Source organism: Rhodotorula paludigena (genome assembly GCF_050403205.1).
Source record: "Rhodotorula paludigena JCM10292 DNA, Rt_paludigena_JCM10292v1_ctg3, whole genome shotgun sequence".
Lineage (NCBI taxonomy): Eukaryota > Fungi > Basidiomycota > Microbotryomycetes > Sporidiobolales > Sporidiobolaceae > Rhodotorula > Rhodotorula paludigena.
The window spans coordinates 256749-273644 of NW_027481455.1; the positions used below are offsets into that span (position 1 = coordinate 256749).

The window sequence follows — 16896 nt, forward strand, 5'->3', positions numbered from 1 at the left end:
TTTGCCGTTCACATTCGTACGAGTTGTCTACGTGAGCGGCATGACGGCGGTACGTCCTAGTCTAGCACGAGTACCCCGTCGTCCTCGCTGCTCTTCTTCGCCTTCTTGCCCTCCTCTCCGGCGTCCCCTCCAAGCTGCGCCTCGTCCGCGCTGCGCTTCTTCCCGCTCACCGCCGCGCCCGGCCGGCCCGCTTCGGGGTCCTGCGCCGCCGCCCCGTCAATCACGATGGCCTGCGCGACAATGTCGACGTCGTCGCCGTCCGAGGCGTCGCCGTCGGCGGGAGGGGCGGGTGCAGGTGCGCGGAGGGGGATGGGCGAGGGGATGGAGGCGGTGTCGGGCTGGATTCGCGGGGTCGCGTCGGCAGGGAGGTAGCTGCGAATCGCGCGAGGCGAAGCCAAGGTCAGCGGGCTCGATCACGGAGAGCGGTTACAGCACGAGCGAGGGAGACGCAGCGACTCACTTGCCAATGCAGAACTGCACAGGCCAATGCGGCTCGTCGTCGTCGCTGAGCGTGACAAACTTTCCCGCGCCCATGCCCAAATCGACCATCGTGCGCTCGGCATTGTCCTCGAAGTCGTCGCTCTCCCACACGAGGCGCGTCCCCTCCTGCACGGTGACGACGCCCTCGAACGGGACGGCCTTTCCCGTGCCGACGAGCTCGCGCACAAACTCGCCGAGCGTGACGTCCGGAGCGATGCGCACGGGGACGTACACGACGCGGCAGACGGCGCAGTGCGGGTTGGGCGGCGAGAGCGGCGAGACGTCAAAGACGCGCTGGGCGGTGCGCTTGAGCCAGATGGTGCGCGCAGACGTCCAGTCGTTGCGGATGACGTTGAGCGACTGGTGCACGAGCGCGGCGGCGATGATGGCGTTGGTCGTCGCGATTGCAGGGATGATGTTGCCGGCGTACTCTTCAGGCGAGACGTCAGTCGGGTCTTAGCGGGCGACGAGAGGAAGAGGCCACTTACCCTTGACCTGGAACTTTGTCTGGCTCTCGATGTCGAACGCATGCGCACGGAGGTTGGCCGCGCCGACGACAAAGTCGAGCGTGTCCTCGTCGTCCTTGTCGAACGAGAGTGGCTCGCCGGTCGGGTCAAAGCGGGCCGAGAGACGGTTGACGCTGTACGCAGTCACAACGAATGTAAGCGCACTCCCGCGATGCTAGAGTGCGAGGAGTCACGCACGCATCGACAAAGAGGTCGAACGAGTCGCGCACGCTGAGCTTGCGCTGGTCCTGGATCCTCGCCACCTCCTTCTCATTCTCCTGCGCGCTCGCCCCGTTCGCCGCCCCGCTGGTCTCCGCCGCCGCGGCGCCATTCGCCTCTGCAGCCGAGGGTGCGGCCGAGAGCTCAGCCCAGTCGAGCGGACGGGGCGGTTTCCGGTGCGCCCACATGTCCTCCATCGCGAGCAGGCGGTTGATGTCGGCGATGTAGACCTGCGCACATCAATATCATCGTGCGACGACGCGGTCAGGTGGAAGTATCTTCAGACCCCGCCGAGGGAGGTCGAACGGCGCACCTTGTCGAACACCCGCCGTGCCGCGCCTTCGAGGTTGAGCGTCGCCCGCAGCTCGCGCACAGCTTTCGCCTCCTGGCGCAAGTTTTGGATCTCGTCCACTGTGAGGCGGACGCCACAGAGCAGCACTTGTCAGTCTTGCATTCGCTAACGGTCGAGAGAGCGAGCGGAGGCAAGGCGACGCACCGTTCTCGCCGTTCTTTTCCGCATCGTCCAATTCTTGCTGGTCCGCCTCGTCGTCTGCACCGAACAGCTGCCTGAACGACTCAACCATGCTAACGTCAGCTTCCGTGGAGTGGTCACCACGCGGAGAGACGAGATGCAAGGGAGGGAGACGCACGGGAAGAGGTACGACTTTGCCCAAGCGATGCAGTGGTGCGCGGTCGAGGGCGTGCTGCGGATCGTGCAGACCGCAAACGTCTTTGGCACGGGCTTGCCTGTGCGAACCAAGCTTGCATGCGTCAGTTTCGCCACTGCAACCTTTCAACAGGAAGGCCGTCGCTTTCGAACGCGGAGAGGCCCGTCAAAAAGGTGAGCAGAGGAGAGCGAGACGCACCCGTGCAGTCAAAGCATTCGGTCGTCTCGCGCTTGATGGGCTGCACCTGCCCGACGTAGCCCGAAGTGCCCGACTCGAGCAGCGGGATGTCGGCTGCGAGGCACATTTTGTTGACGTGTCGACGGGCGTCTGTGCACATTCACGTCGAATCAGTGCCCCTACTAGCGCGCTGAGTATGTGAGTTGCGCTGAGATGCCTTGATCAACGGACGCACCAAGGTTGTCGAGCGCGTTCATGACGAAGTCGAACGACTTGAAGTAGTCGACGTTGTACTCTCCATCCTGTGAGAGTCGAGGCATTTTAGCTGATACGCTCCCAGGGGACGTGGGTGAAGTACCGCGACTCACCTTGATGTTGCGGTGAAGAGCGTTAATCTTGACATTCGGATTGAACTTGAGAGCCGTTTCGCGCGCGACCTGGACATGTAACACGCGTCAGGTGCTGCCTGGTGCGTCGCAGGGGTGCATGGGAGCGCACGACAGCTTTGGGGCGCTTCACATGCTGCTTCTGGAAGAGGAATTGGCGGTTGAGGTTGGAGAGGTCGATCGTGTCGAGGTCGAGCACCTCGATCTCGCCGCGCTCGCCGCTGCCAAAGCCGGTCATGACTGTTTCGGCGTGTGTGCGAGTCAGCGCGGGCCTGCGAGGCGGGACAAGAGAGCGAGAGCGGGTCGGATGCGTCGAAGCTGATGAGGGGCGAGAGACGGGACAAAGGCGTACCGAGGTTCTTGATGAGCTCGCAGCCGATGCCACCGGCGCTGTGGATGCTCTCGGTCAGCTCGGGCTACCCGGCGAGCTGTGGATGGACTGCGAGCGCACCCGACGACGAGGAGGCGAGCGTCCTGGACCTTCTGGAAGAGGGCCGGGCCGAGGATGGCCTGCGTGTGCTTGTAGCGGGCATCTGCGGGAGCCATCTGTGCGTGTCTGCCCGTCGCTGGCTGCAGCGAAGCGAGCAGGAGAGGGTCGGATCTGCTCCGCCTCGGACCTCTCGCTCCTCGTCCTCGTTCTCCCCACTCTCTGCGCTCGCTCTAAGTCTCTGCTGGACCGTGTTGGTGACTGCGCTAGGATGGCCTCGGAAGACGTGCTGCAGCCCCCCGTCCAGGACGCCGTCCCCGTGCCCTCGGCCCGCCCCGACGCCCACACGCAGAAGTTCGACCGCCAGCTCCGCCTCTGGGCCGCAGCGGGCCAGGCCGCCCTCGAGACGGCCCACGTCCTCGTCGTCTCGGGCAATGCCACCGCCGCGAGCACCCTCAAGAACCTCGTCCTCCCGAGTGAGCTCCCCTCCTCCGTCCGCCCCCACTTGTGCTTCCGCTCGATCCGCACTCACCTTCCGCGCGCACGCAGACGTCGGTCACTTCACCGTCCTCGATCCCGCCCTCGTAGACGAGTCCGACATCGGCGCAAACTTCTTCCTCGATCCCTCGAGCCTCGGCAAGCCCCGTGCGTCCGAGGTCGTCAAGTTCCTCCTCGAGCTCAATTCGGACGTCCAGGGCCATGCTCTCGTCCAGGTGCGTTGTTGCGACTTTGCCCTGCTGTCTGGAAGGCGAAGTCGCCTGGTCACAGTCTGCGCTCACCTCCTTCGTGCGCGCACAGCCTCTCTCGTCCTTGTCGGACCTTTCGCCGTACTCGCTGATCCTCGCCATCGATGTCGAGTCGCCGTCCGACCTCCTCGCCCTCTCGGACGCCGCGTGGGAGCAGGGCATCCCGCTCATCAAGGTCGAGAGCTGCGGTTTCTACGGCACCCTCCGCACCCAGGTCAAGGAGCTCACTGGTTTGTCGCTCACCGCTCGACGTCTTTACCCGTGCCACATGCACGCACGGGAGACTGACCTCCCAGCGCATCTTCTGCACAGTCGTCGAGACGCACCCGGAATCCATCGTCGACCTCCGCCTGTCGCACCCGTTCCCGGCGCTCGTCGAGCACGCCCACTCGTACGACTATGCGACGATGGACTCGGCCGCGCACTCGCACGTCCCTGCCGTCGTCATCCTGATCAAGGCGCTCGAGGAGTGGAAGGCGGCGGTGCGTTCCCTTCCCCGCCGCGTCGTATCGGCCGCGGGGCCCGACTGTGCTACCGGGCACCCGGGCTGATGGCGTTTCTTGACCCACGCACAGCACGACGGCCGCGGTCCGACGGGGACGAAAGAGCGCAAAGAGTTCATGGACGGCGTCGCGGCGCTCAAGCGGCAGAGCGACGAGGAGAACTTTGACGAGGCCGTGACGCTCTTCCGCCGCGCGGGAACAAAGCCTGGGGTGCGTCGGCGCTCTCCATACTGTGTGCATCCCATTCTGCGATGCAGAAGAAGTCGCTCACTCGATCGAACGGCCCGCCCCAGATCCCGTCCGAGATCCAGGCGCTGTTCGACGACCCCGCGTGCGAGAACGTTTCCTCATCTGTGCGTCTCTCCCATCTGCAAAGCGCACTAGGCATGAACAACGACCTCGTCAACAAGCGACCTGACGCCCCTTGCTCGCCCTCGCGCGCAGTCCTCCAACTTCTGGCTCCTCCTGCACGCCGTGCGGTCCTTTGTCTCGCACCCCTCGAACCCGTCGCGCCTCCTCCCGCTCCCGGGCGCGCTCCCCGACATGAAGGCCTCCTCGGCGGGCTACGTCGCGCTGCAGCAGCTGTACAAGGCGCAGGCGCGCGCCGACCTCGCGCTCGTGCGCGCGCTCGTCGCCGAGACGCTCGCGCGCGTCGGGCTCGACAGGGGCGCGGTCGGGGACGACGAGGTCGAGACGTTTGTCAAGCACGCGGCGTGGCTCAAGGTCGTCAGGGGACGGAGCCTGAGGGAGGAGCTCGAGAGTTGCGCGCTCAAGGGGCAGATCGGTGCGTGGCCTCTCTTTCACTCGTCCTCTTCGTCGAGCGCACACACTCAGCTCGGGCTCTGTGGTACTCTTCTCAATGTTGAGTATGGAATGACGCCGCCCCGACTGCGCGCTAACGCCCTCGTGCGCCCCTCTCTCGCAGGCTCGATCCTCTCGTCCGCGTCGTTCCAGCAGCCGCCGGATCAGTCGCTCCACATCTACGCCGCCCTCCGCGCCTGCTCTCGCTTCTACACGACGCACGCGCGCTACCCCGGCGCGCCCGCACCCTCCTCGGCGCAAGAAGAAGGAGCGCAGGACGCGAGCCTCGAGTGGGAGCGCGACGCGGACGAGCTGGCGGGGCTCGCGCGCGAGCTCGTGAGGGGGTGGAGCGAGGGAGAGAAGCTTGCGGAAGTGGGCGTCGACGAGGAGCAGTGGAAAGAGGACCTCGCGAAAGTGTGCAAGGAGGTGTGCGTCTCTTCTTGCCCCCCTCATGCCCCTGTCCCTTCTTTCCCGTCAAAGATTCCCGTGCTGACGGCTGATTCCGACTTTGGCAGTGCGCGCGCGCCGCCGAGCACGACGCTCCCGCAGACGGCGGCGCTCCTCGGCGGCCTCGTCGCGCAGGAGGCGATCAAGCTCGTCACGCGCCAGTACGTCCCGCTCGAGGGCACGTGCGTGTGGGACGGCGTGCGCAGCGGGACGGGGATCGTGCGCGCGTAGGGAGAGAGCGGGCGTGAGGCAGAGGGTGTAGATAGCTTGCTGCAGTCGCACGGGTCCCGAACCGAGTCGTTTGCGTGGTGAGCTGGTCTTTGCGACGCCTCGTCTCTCGGCTTCTCCTTAAGTGACATGAGACAGCCAGGAAGCTCGCGGATAGCTAGCGGTGCTGGATCAGGGCACGGAGAGAACAACCACTTTGTTGCAGGGCATCATCGCGCATACAGAGCAAAGAGGACCTGTGAGCAGAGACTGCAAGTCAGTGCGTGATCCCATGTGCAGCAGCGTACTCAGCTCGTGTCGTCTCGTCGCCACAGTCGCCGTCGTCGAATCGAGGTGGATCAGGAAAAAGCGAATGATGTGTAAATGTTGTCCCGCACGGCCGAGAGCAGGACCGCCCGCCTCGGCTCGGATGGGGTTGAAATACAGTTGTCATCGTGTCCAGGGGCGCGCGACGGCGTGCAACGAGACGAGACGAGACGAGGGACTCGAGAGACGCAGAGGGAGAGTGGGACTGACGGTACCATCGAGAAGCGGGCTTTGCGGTGCGGCCGCGTGATGGTGAGTAGGATGCGCCAAGAACACGCTGGCACGCCTCGGCGGGCGGCAGACGAGCGTGGGAGAAGAGGGAGCGAGGCGGGAGATGGGAGGAAAAGAAAAAGGCGGCGCGGGTGGGACGGCGACGGGGGACGGTGCGAGTGGGATGTGCGGGTAGCAGGGGTAGCGGTGTACGTGGTTCGAGTGTGCCCCTGTCCGCTAGAGCGAGTTGCGACGTGGAGAGTGAGTGGACAGACAGAACGAGAGCGAGAGCCGCACGCGCTCGCCTCGCTCCGCCCAGCACTGGCCAGCCCGACGCCTCGCTCGCAGCCGACGCACAGGGACGAGACAGGAACAGCGAGCAACACCAGCTAGGAACAGAGGACCAGCTACACTCCCAGCCGCACCCGCTTGCTCGAGTCGCGACTCGCTCCCCCCTCCCCTCCTCGCCTCGTCGTCGTCACGTCGTCGCTCGGGCCCATGTACGGCGGGCCCCAGACTGCGCGCTCGCCGCCGCCGCTCCAGCACCCGCGCCCGCAGCACCCGCCCTCCCACATCCCCTCCCAGTCCCCGCCGCCCCCCGACTTTGCCGCGTTCGGCTCCACCTCGGACTACCAGCGCTTCGCCTCGCCCCCGGCCCACCTCCACCACCCGACCGCCGCCGCCCACCACCCCTACGCCCACGGCGGCGCCGCCACCCCCGACGCCTACATCCCCGCCGCGAGCGCCTATGGCCAGCCCGCCCCGTACGGCGCTCACCCCGTCGCGTGGATGGGAGGCGGGCCAGACTCGGCACCCTCCGGCGCAGCAGCGGCAGCAGCAGCAGCACCACGAGGAGCAGCGGGAGGAGGGCGAGGAGCACCAGGAGGAGCAGGAGGCCCGGCACCAGGACAGCCGCAGCAGCCAGGGTGGCCCGGAATGGGCATGGGCATGGGCGCGGGCGCAGGTGCAGGCGGTGGCATGGGCGGCATGATGAACGACGCGACGGCCCAGATGGGCGTCCAGTTTGGCAAGCACGCCTTCACGGCGGGGCAGGCCTACCTCGACAAGAACTTTGTGCGCCTCCTCCCGCTCGCGCACCTCAAGCACAGCTTCAACGTATCCAACGGCTACGTCCTCAACAAGCTCCGCCTCGTCCTCTGGCCCTGGCGCCACAAGCCCTGGAGCCGCGGCGTCGTCCGCAACGAGTCGACCGGCGTCGCAGAGGGCTGGAAGGCCCCGCGCGACGACCTCAACTGCCCCGACCTCTACATCCCCGGTGCGCGTCGCCTCGCGCGCCTCACCTTGTTTTCCCACACGCTCCCGCTCGGAGACTGACCCACCCGCCCGCACTCGCGCAGTCATGGCCGTCGTGACCTACATTCTCCTCTCGGCCGTCATCGCGGGCAAGGCCGGCACGTTCGACCCCAACATTCTCGGCCAGTCGGCCTCGCGCGCGTTCGGCCTGCTCCTCCTCGAGTTTGTCTGCATCAAACTCGGGTGCTACCTCCTTGGCATCGGCGAGGAGGGCACCGTCGTCGACCTCGTCTCGTACGAGGGCTACAAGTTTGTCGGGTGAGTCGACGGAGTCGTCGTCTGCCGCAATCTGCCCTGCTCTGTGCCCCAGTGCAGCGAGACTGATTGGAACCTGCGCCTTGTTTTCGCAGGGTCATTGTCGCTCTCCTCGCCGGGCTCGTCGGCGCGACAGGGTGGACGTTCTGGCTCGTGTTCCTCTACGTCTTCCTCGCCAACTTCTTCTTCCAGGTGCGTGCCGATCGCTCTCTGCCCCTCTGCCCTGCGACTCGGGGCTGTCGCAGCCCCTCGTTACAGAGGCTCCGAGCTTCCGGCGCATCGTACGTACTGACCCTGCTCTACGCCCTCACTACGCAGCTCCGCTCGCTGCGCCACCTCGTCCTCCCCGACCCGTCCATGTCGCCGCTCGACCACGGCGAGAACAGCGCGATGCAGACGACGCCGTCGCACTCGCAGCGCGCGCGCCGCATCCAGTTCCTCTTTGTCATTGCCGCCGCGCAGGGCTTGAGCATGGGCGTGCTCGTCAGGGTGTAGCCCGGGGTGGGCCAGTGGGCGGGCGTCGAGGCGAGACAGGGTGCGGGTAGAAGCAGTGAAGCGAATTGCATTCGTCGTTATGCCTTTGTCCTCGCGCGCCCAACTGTCTCTTGCATGCTGTCCCTAAATGCTGAGCGAGCTCAGAAAGCAGCGCGAGTGGTGATCACGGAAGATCGAGGGGAAAGTCCGCGGATGCCGTAAGCAGCGGATTGCCGTCGGCTCGCTCGCTCATCGCGCACGTCTTGGAGTGGCTGTCGCTCGTGCTCGTTCGCTCGCGCTTTTGTGTGTGCGAGACCTGCTCTCTCTGCTGCTGCTACCCTTCCCGTCTGCACGCTACACGATGACCTTCACGAACGGCGTCGCGTCTCCCTCCAAGGCTTCCCCACCTGCGCTCCCGAACGGCGACTCCGCTCTTCTCGCCTCGTCCACCGGCGCACCCGCAGCCGCGCCCGTGCACGCGTTTGCGACGCGCGCCATCCACGTCGGGAGCGAGCCCGAGCTGTCGTCGTCTTCGGGCGTCTCTACGCCGCTCGACTTCTCGACGACGTACCGGCAGACGCGCGTCGGCTCGCACAAGGGGTTCGAGTACTCGCGCTCGGCCAACCCGACCCGCCTCGCGTACGAGCGCCTCGTCGCCTCGCTCGAGGGCGCCGACGCCGCGCTCGCCGCCGCGCTCGCCGCGCAGGGGCTCGAGGGCGATGCGGCCGCGGCGTTCGAGGCGGGCCCGGCGGGCGTCGCCTTTTCGAGCGGGTCGGCCGCGACGGCGACCGTCATTCAGGCGCTCGCGGGGCACCAGGGGCACATTGTCAGCGTCGGGGACGTGTATGGCGGCACGAGCAGGTACCAGCTCAAGGTCGCGGGCCCGCTCCAGGACGTCCAGACGACGTTTGTCGACATGAGCTACAGCACCGAGGGGGACGCGGGAGACGTCGAGAGCGAGGAGGAGCAGGACCGCGCGATCGTCGAGAGGGTCGAGCAGGCGATCCGGCCAGAGACCAAGGTGCGTCTCCCGAGTTGGCTTGTTCCGCTCAGGGTTTTGACGCTCTCTCGCCTACACAGCTCATCATGGTCGAGTCCCCGACGAACCCGTGCCTGTCGCTCGTCCCGATCCGCCTCATCGCCTCGGTCGCACGCAAGCACGGCGTCTACCTCGTCGTCGACTCGACTTTCGCAAACCCGTACTTGCAGCAGGCGCTCTCGCTCGGCGCCGACGTCGTCATCGCCTCGTCGACCAAGTACATCTCGGGCCACAGCGACGTCGTCGGCGGCCTCCTCGCTACGGGCAATCCCTCCATCCTCTCTAAAGTGCGCTTCCTGCAGAACGCGCACGGCGCCGTCCCCTCGCCCTTCGACGCGTGGCTCCTCATCCGCTCGATCAAGACGCTCGCGCTCCGCACGCGGCAGCACTCGCTCAACGCGCTCGCCGTCGCGCGCTTCCTCGACTCGCACGCCTCTGCCGCCTCGGCCTCCGGGGGCGGCGGCCTCGTGCGCGACGTGCGCTACCCGGGCCTGAAGCGCGCGCGCGAGACGCCCGCCCAGAGGCGCGAGAGGCACCTCGCGTGGGACCAGCTGAGCGACGAGGCCAAGCGGTGGCTCGTCCGCGAGGGCTACGGGCGCGACAGCGAGGGCGGGTTCCCATGCGGCGGCATGGTCGCGTTCCACATTCGCAGCGACGCGCCCGCGAGCCAGAGCGAGACGAGGACGGCAGAGCGGTTCCTCGAGAGGCTCGAGGTGTTCACGCTCGCCGAGAGCCTCGGGGGCGTAGAATCGCTCGCCGAGCTGCCGCTGAGCATGACCCAGTGCGTGGCATCTCTCTCACAGTCTTGGTTAGAAGTGCAACGTTTGTTCACTGATCACGCGAGGCTGACGCACGTATCGTTTTTCCACCAACAGCGGCGGCGTCGACCCGGCTCACCGCGCCAAGCTCGGCATCGACGGCGAGCTCGTCCGCCTCTCAGTCGGCGTCGAGGACATCGACGACCTCTTGCACGACCTCGAGACGGCGCTCAAGGCCGCGGTGCAGCCCGCCAACTAGACTTGCCTCTTGGCCTACTCCGGGTCTCCTTCCGCGTAGTCCTCGTCTCGCGAGTGAACGGCCCAGCGAGCGGTGTAGACTGGGTCGCGGTCAGACTGCGCTGTAGAGTCTGTAGGATATGTTGTAAATTGCCACGGTAGAGACTTTGTGTCCGTCGTCATCAATCCGAGTGATCGTGGCGGTGCAAGCGGCATCTCCTCCTTGACCTCTTCACGCACTTCTGCTACCCGCACGACCGCGTGAGTCTCTCTTGCCCAGCTCTGCACACAGAACGAAGCAGCCTCGACAGCCTCAAGCAGCGTCAGCGCGCCTGCCTCCTCCCGCTGCGTCTTCATCAGTACGACAGAGCGAGCTGACCTTTTCCTCCCTCACCTCGCGCCTTTGTAGCTCGCGACAGCTTGTGAGTGTTCATTGGAGCATGTGGCAGCATCCGCGAGCTCTCTATTGCCATCAGCGGCCCGTGGGGCTCACCCTCGCTCACGCAGATCTTCGACGCAACGAGCCTCACCCCTCGACTACTGCCTCCTTCCGACAAACAGACTTCCTGTGCGTAGAGCGCCACTATCTGCGACGACCAGCTTGTTTCCGACCACGAGGAAACAGGCGTCTGGCTCTTGCGCGTCCGCTGACCCGCTCTTCGCCGCTCGATAGCAGACTGCACCATGGCCGCCAAGTCGTCAACGTCCGAGATGTGCCTGTACTTTTTGGCCATCTTTCTCCCGCCCATCGCCATGTGCTTCCGACTCGGCCGCGGCATCGGCGCGTGCGACATCCTGATCAACATTCTCCTCTGCATCCTCGGTGCGTGGTTCTGCGGCCTCAGTGTAATGTGTGCCGGAGACTGACCCTGTTTCATCCTACAGGCTGGATCCCAGGCGTGAGTTGCTGGTGTTCAATGTTGTCAAATCGTGTTCAACGCATCTTCGGGGCGAGACGGCCTTCTCATCTGGCCACCTGCTTGCACGAGAAGCCTTCCGTTTCTCGACTGACCTTCGTACATTGGCCCAGGTCATCCACGCATGGTGGACAATTGGCAGGAGCGCTCGAGTTCCGCCCCGCGTCGCCGCTGTTCGCCACTACTGAAATGGTCGTCCGCGCTCGACTCGCCTGGCTACCGATTTAGATTCGATACCCGTACAACGTGCAATGACTTTCGCCACGTCTCTACCAGCTGCGTCGTTGTGCGAGGAGACTCTGCCCCTCCTGTCCAACGACCGCGGCTCCTCCGGTCTCGGACTGTCTCCTCTCATTGCGAACGGAAAAGCCGCTCGTGGTCTGCGGGTGTTTTCTTTCCATCGCTCTTCTCCGTCTCAGGCTTGCTCCCCACTGCTTCTCCAAGGAAGTCGCTGCTGCAGCTGCACCTGCCGGCCGACATCCATGAGTTCTCGACGCTCAGCCAAACCGGCCGAGGATATCCCTGACCTCGCTGATGGCGAGAGCGATCCGCTGGTCATTCTCGAACATGCGCACGAGTGGCTGTCGCGTCTCGACGTCAAGCTGATCGCCAACAAGTTCGTGGGCAAGGCTGTCAAGGTCCGCACTCTACCATTTCGTCATCGGTCAGGCCTCAGCCTTCTGACTGAGCGCACCGCACACCAAGACGGCCCGTGAAGATGTTGGGCAAGCACTCGACTCTCTTGAGCACGAGGAAGCGACTTTGGTACGCTCGCCCCGTCGAGAGGCAGGGTTGTTGTACTCATTGGCCCTCGCTGCCACGAGCAGAAGCACTCGACGTCGTCAATGACATCTCATAAGGATGCACAGCGAGCTGAAGTGTGTACTACATCCTCGACCATGCAAGTTATACCGCAGAGACGACCTGACACCGCTTCCGCGTTTTGCGCAGGCCAGGCTGTCCGTCCTCAAGGAGCAAAAGGAGGAGCTCGAGCAGCAGCTGAAGAGGCTAGAGGTATGCGAGCCTTCGCTTGTGCTCGATGCCGGGGAAAGAGGCTAAGCCCTACAACGGTACAGCACGAGTATTGCGATGCCATCGAACCCCTCCTCGAGCATGAGCTGCTGCTGTGCATCGGCAACGAGCTCGACCAGAAGCGCCTACACCACTCGGCCGTCGCTGGTCGTCTCCCGAAAGTCGCAGCCGTCCAGGAACTGATTGATGCAGGAGACCTCGACCCAGGCTAGTCCCACTCCTCGGGGACACGCGCACTCGCATGCAGCAGCAGCTTATGTCAAACCTGACGCAGACCTCGGACAGCATCTCATCCTGACGATTCAGCGCGGAGATCACAAGAGCCGACGCAACGAAGCGGCTCATCCTGACGGTGCGCAACACATCACCTCGAACGACAAAGAGCTGCACCGATTGGACCAGCTGATCTCTACTCATAAAGGTCTCGGCCATGCGACCCGCCGCAAGGCAGAACTGCTCGACAAGCGCACGAAGGGCTGGACCAAGGCGTACGAGCGCTTCATGCGCAGCCCGAAAGGTCTCGCGCACGCGTACCTCCTCCGGAACGGACGCGAGATCAACACGCAGAATGGCTTGCCTGGACACATGCGGGTGTCGCACATCCCCTGGGTACGCACCTCAGTTGATTGGTCATGTGCTGTGTTGCAGAGCATCACTGACAGCATGAGGGCTTGCCCGCGCTCAGCGGCCCGAGCACTGGGTTCCAGACACGGGACGTCCGCGGACCGGGCACGAGCACTTGGCCCTGAGCAACACAAAGTCCGAATCTCTGATGGTCCCGCATTCGCGCGGGCGCGCAGACTCGGGTGCGAGTTCTATCGCTTCGGGCAGCTCGATCGGCGGACACTCGCGGAGCGGCGACTTTGATGAAGAGCCAACGACGGACCCGCCCTCGGAGAACGAGCCCGACAGCCGGTCGGACAGCGTGCGTGGCCACACACTTTTCGCTCGCTTCGTTGCTCGCTGACGATCGAGTACACGGAAAAGCACCCCGCTTTTGTTCCGCAGGACCGCCGGATCTATGTCCCGCCTGGCGCGAGGTGCCCATCTGCCGCAAGCCGGGCCAGCGACCCGCCGTCGAGGGACTCGAGTACGAGTCGTGGTCATCGCGGCCATAGCGGGCGCGGCCGCGGTCGCGGTCGTGGCCGCGGGAGGTGACAGCAGTAGCGTCCAGGTCCCTCTTCTGGCAAGTGTTTGTACCCTCGGAGTTAGAGCGAGTTTGAAGCGAGTCTGAAGCGAGTAAGTTGCGAGGAAGCGGGAGGACCAGCAACAGCGCGCGAGCGAAGGTTCCCTGCGCGATGGAGCCAGAAGCCCTGCGAAGTTCGTAAGCGCGTGCTCGCGTCGGCACCAGCCATATGGAGCGAGTTGAGGAAACGAGAGCTGCTCGCTGCGTCGCGTCGTCGTGGTCCAGAGTCGCGCGCATTCTCCGCCCTCGCTCGACGCGCTTGCACCGGCGCTGAAGTACGAGCGACACGCTGTGCGAGCAGCACTCACTCAGCCAGGATGTGCGCGCGCTTCCTGGACCCTCCTCCCCTCCATCCGACGGTGCTGACCCGCGTCCCCCGCTTTCGCAGGAACTACTACAACCTGAAGAGCCTGATCAAGGCCATCCGTGCAACTAAGACGATCGCAGATGAGCGCGCCCTCATCGTCAAGGAGTCGGCCGCCATCCGCACGAGCTTCAAGGAGGAAGGTCAGTGACGACGGCACTCAGCGCTTCTCGCGGCTCAGGGCCACTGGCTGGTCCTGCGTTGCGAACGAACAAGTGCCACAAAGAGGAACGCGTCTCGAACCGCGTGCTCGGCGCGATGCAGCGGGGTTTCGGGCGGACTGTGCGGGAGGTGGTGCTCCGACTCGCTCGACGACACAGCGCGCAGACGAGCCGCTTGACCGCACGAGCACTCCAAGGAGCACGTCGAAGCTGCTAGACCGCGGCGCTGACCTCCGCACGATGCCCTTCACTTGCACAGACTCGTTCACGCGGCACCACAACATCGCCAAACTCCTCTACATCCACATGCTCGGCTACCCGGCGCACTTTGGCCAGATCGAGTGCTTGAAACTCGTCGCTTCGCCCAGGTGCGTTCGCCCGTGGACGAGTAGCTCCGCAATGTGCTCACTTCTCTGCACCCAGGTTCACGGACAAGCGGCTCGGCTACCTCGGCATCATGCTGCTCTTGGACGAGAACCAGGAGGTTCTCACTCTCGTCACCAACTCGCTCAAGAAGTGCGAAATCTCCAGCTGCAGTGGACCCGATCGGCATTATGCTGACCTTGACCTCGATCCAGCGACATGAACCACTCCTCCGCCTCGACCGTCTCCCTCGCCCTCGCCACCTTTGCCAACATTGCCTCGGAAGAGATGTCGCGTGACCTCGTCACCGAGATCGAGCGCTGCCTCGGCTCGGGCAACGCCTACATCCGCAAAAAGGCCGCCCTGGCCGCCCTCCGCTCGCTGTACAAGGTGCCCGACCTCGTCGAGCACTATGAGGGTCGTGCGATGAGCCTGCTGAGCGACCGCAACCACGGCGTGCTGCTCACGGGCGTCACGCTCGTCACGGAGATGGTGCGGCTGGTCGGCGGCGAGCCGTTCCGCAAGGTGCGTCGATTTCCTCATCTCGTTTCGGAACCGATCGCTCACACATGCTGCATATAGGCGGTCCCCCTGCTTGTGCGGCATCTCAAGGCGCTCGTTACGACCAATTACAGCCCCGAGCACGATGTCAGCGGCATCACCGACCCCTTCCTTCAGGTCAAGATCCTCCGCCTCCTCCGCATGCTCGGCAAGGGCGATGTCGAGGCGAGCGAGGCGATGAACGACATCTTGGCGCAGGTGCGTCTCCCGTGCGCTCACGCCGGCCGGCTGCGCATGCTGACGACCGCTTATTCAGGTCGCCACGAACACCGAGTCGGCCAAGAACGTTGGCAACTCGATCTTGTACGAGACGGTGCTCACCATCTTGGAGATCGAGGCGGAGAGCGGCTTGCGCGTGATGGCGATCAACATCCTCGGCAAGTTCCTCGGCAACCGCGACAACAACATCCGCTACGTCGCACTCAACACGCTGCTCAAGGTCGTCTCGATGGACACAAACGCTGTGCAGCGTCACCGCGCCATCATCCTCGACTGTCTCCGCGACGGCGACATTTCGATCCGTCGCCGCGCTCTCGAGCTGTCGTACGCGCTCATCAACGAGTCGAACGTCCGCGTCCTCACGCGCGAGCTCCTCGCCTTCCTCGAGGTCGCCGACAACGAGTTCAAGCTCGGCATGACGACCCAGGTGTGCGCCGCCGCAGAGCGCTTTGCACCGAACCGGCGGTGGCACATCGACACGGTCCTTCGCGTACTAAAGCTGGTGCGTTAGGCTTTCTCCATACTCGTGATCCAGCTAACCCGGCTCTCACAGGCCGGCAACTACGTCCGCGAGGAAGTGCTCGCCAGCTTCATCCGCCTCGTCACGCACACACCCGATCTCCAGTCCTACACCGTCTACAAGCTCTACACCGCCCTGCGCGCCGACGTCTCGCAGGAAGCGCTCACGCTCGCGGGTGTGTGGACTATCGGCGAGTACGGCGACGTGCTGCTGCAGGGCGGGACGACGGTCGGAACTGGTGAGGACGAGGAGAGTCAGTCGACGACAAACGAGGCAGTGAGCGAGAAGGACGTGCTCGACTTGCTCGAGCGCATCCTCGTTTCTCCCTACACCAACACGACGATCCGCCAATTCGTCCTGACGGCGCTCGCCAAGCTGTCGACGCGCTTCTCGCAGGCCGAGCAGCTCGCGCGCATCTCCAAGGCGATGCACGGCTTCGACTCGAGCGTCGAGCTCGAGCTGCAGCAGCGCGCCATCGAGTTTGGCAAGCTCCTCACGCTCGACTCGATCCGCGGCGGCGTCCTCGAGCGCATGCCGCCGCCCGAGATCAAGGCCACCGTCATGGGCACCGTCTCGGAGAAGCGCCCCGTCGGCTCGCTGCGGCGAGACAAGGACGCGCTCCTCGACCTCATGGGCGACGAGGGCGGCGATGCACCGGCGGCGGCGGCGGTCCCGGCTGCGTCGCAGCAGTCGACGCAGGACCTCCTCGCCGACATCTTCGGCAGCGGCGACGCCGCCGCACCCGCTGCTGCTGCCGCACCCGCACCGTCCAACCCGGTCAACGACATCATGTCGCTGTTCGGCTCGACCAGCATCTCGCCGCAACCCACCGGCGGCTCTGCCGTCTCCTCGAACCCTTCCGCCGATCTCTTCTCCTCGCTCTCTGCCACCCCTTCTGCTGCTGCCGCCTCCCCCGCACCAACACCCGCACCCGCTGCGCCAGCCTCGTCCGGCCCGCAACCGCTCGAAGCGTACAACCGCAACGGCCTGCGCATCACGCTTACGGCCGTGCGCGATTCGAACAACCGTAACGTGGCCAACATCCTCGCCAAGTTCACGTCGACGTCGGGCGCGCCCGTCTCGGGCGTCAACTTTCAGGCCGCCGTGCCCAAGACGCAGAAGCTCCAGATGCTCGCCATGTCCAAGCCGGACGTCCAGCCGGGCGCGACCGAGACGCAGCAGCTGCGCGTCATGGTCGGCGCGGCGGGTGCGGCAGTGCGCCTGCGGTTGCGGATCGCGTACAGCGCAGGAGGCGAGCAGCACCAGGACCAGACCGACTTTGCCTTCCCGGCCGAGCTGATGGCGGGACCCTAGACGTTGGGCGACTCCCTCTTGATACCCCCTCCAGCTGTTCCTGTAGTTCTTCACTTGCCGCTATCTCACGCCTTTCGA

The 16896-nt window shown here is 65.0% G+C and overlaps 6 protein-coding genes across 6 annotated transcripts; 5 read left to right on the forward strand and 1 right to left on the reverse strand.

The window, feature by feature from the left end:
- Positions 1-56: 56 nt before the first annotated feature.
- UBA2 (E1 ubiquitin-activating protein UBA2) lies at positions 57-2982 on the reverse strand (the record flags this gene model as incomplete). The annotated part of the gene is made up of 13 exons (XM_076646048.1): positions 57-372; positions 461-911; positions 969-1120; positions 1185-1435; positions 1519-1616; positions 1702-1772; positions 1856-1952; positions 2072-2200; positions 2286-2352; positions 2419-2487; positions 2549-2676; positions 2789-2826; positions 2888-2982. 13 exons carry the CDS (start codon positions 2980-2982, stop codon positions 57-59), a joined length of 1962 nt encoding a protein of 653 aa, XP_076508327.1.
- A 152-nt stretch (positions 2983-3134) lies between these two features.
- On the forward strand, positions 3135-5591 carry ULA1 (Ula1p; the record flags this gene model as incomplete). Its single annotated transcript, XM_076646049.1, has 9 exons — positions 3135-3339; positions 3413-3576; positions 3662-3839; positions 3922-4091; positions 4185-4322; positions 4406-4465; positions 4557-4896; positions 5038-5341; positions 5429-5591. 9 exons carry the CDS (start codon positions 3135-3137, stop codon positions 5589-5591), a joined length of 1722 nt encoding a protein of 573 aa, XP_076508328.1.
- Positions 5592-6602: 1011 nt separating this feature from the next.
- On the forward strand, positions 6603-8168 carry YIF1 (protein transporter YIF1; the record flags this gene model as incomplete). Its single annotated transcript, XM_076646050.1, has 4 exons — positions 6603-7380; positions 7463-7676; positions 7769-7865; positions 7992-8168. The coding sequence occupies 4 exons, from the start codon at positions 6603-6605 to the stop codon at positions 8166-8168; spliced, it is 1266 nt and encodes a 421-aa protein (XP_076508329.1).
- A 340-nt stretch (positions 8169-8508) lies between these two features.
- CYS3 (cystathionine gamma-lyase CYS3) lies at positions 8509-10203 on the forward strand (the record flags this gene model as incomplete). Its single annotated transcript, XM_076646051.1, has 3 exons — positions 8509-9168; positions 9228-9967; positions 10062-10203. 3 exons carry the CDS (start codon positions 8509-8511, stop codon positions 10201-10203), a joined length of 1542 nt encoding a protein of 513 aa, XP_076508330.1.
- Positions 10204-10865: 662 nt separating this feature from the next.
- Positions 10866-11286, forward strand: JCM10292_005153 (YqaE/Pmp3 family membrane protein; the record flags this gene model as incomplete). Its single annotated transcript, XM_076646052.1, has 3 exons — positions 10866-11004; positions 11067-11080; positions 11212-11286. The coding sequence occupies 3 exons, from the start codon at positions 10866-10868 to the stop codon at positions 11284-11286; spliced, it is 228 nt and encodes a 75-aa protein (XP_076508331.1).
- Positions 11287-11580: 294 nt separating this feature from the next.
- APL4 (AP-1 complex subunit gamma) lies at positions 11581-16818 on the forward strand (the record flags this gene model as incomplete). Its single annotated transcript, XM_076646053.1, has 13 exons — positions 11581-11736; positions 12050-12112; positions 12416-12482; positions 12552-12739; positions 12816-13055; positions 13139-13170; positions 13705-13823; positions 14101-14209; positions 14265-14357; positions 14420-14729; positions 14787-14963; positions 15022-15486; positions 15538-16818. 13 exons carry the CDS (start codon positions 11581-11583, stop codon positions 16816-16818), a joined length of 3300 nt encoding a protein of 1099 aa, XP_076508332.1.
- Positions 16819-16896: the final 78 nt, after the last annotated feature.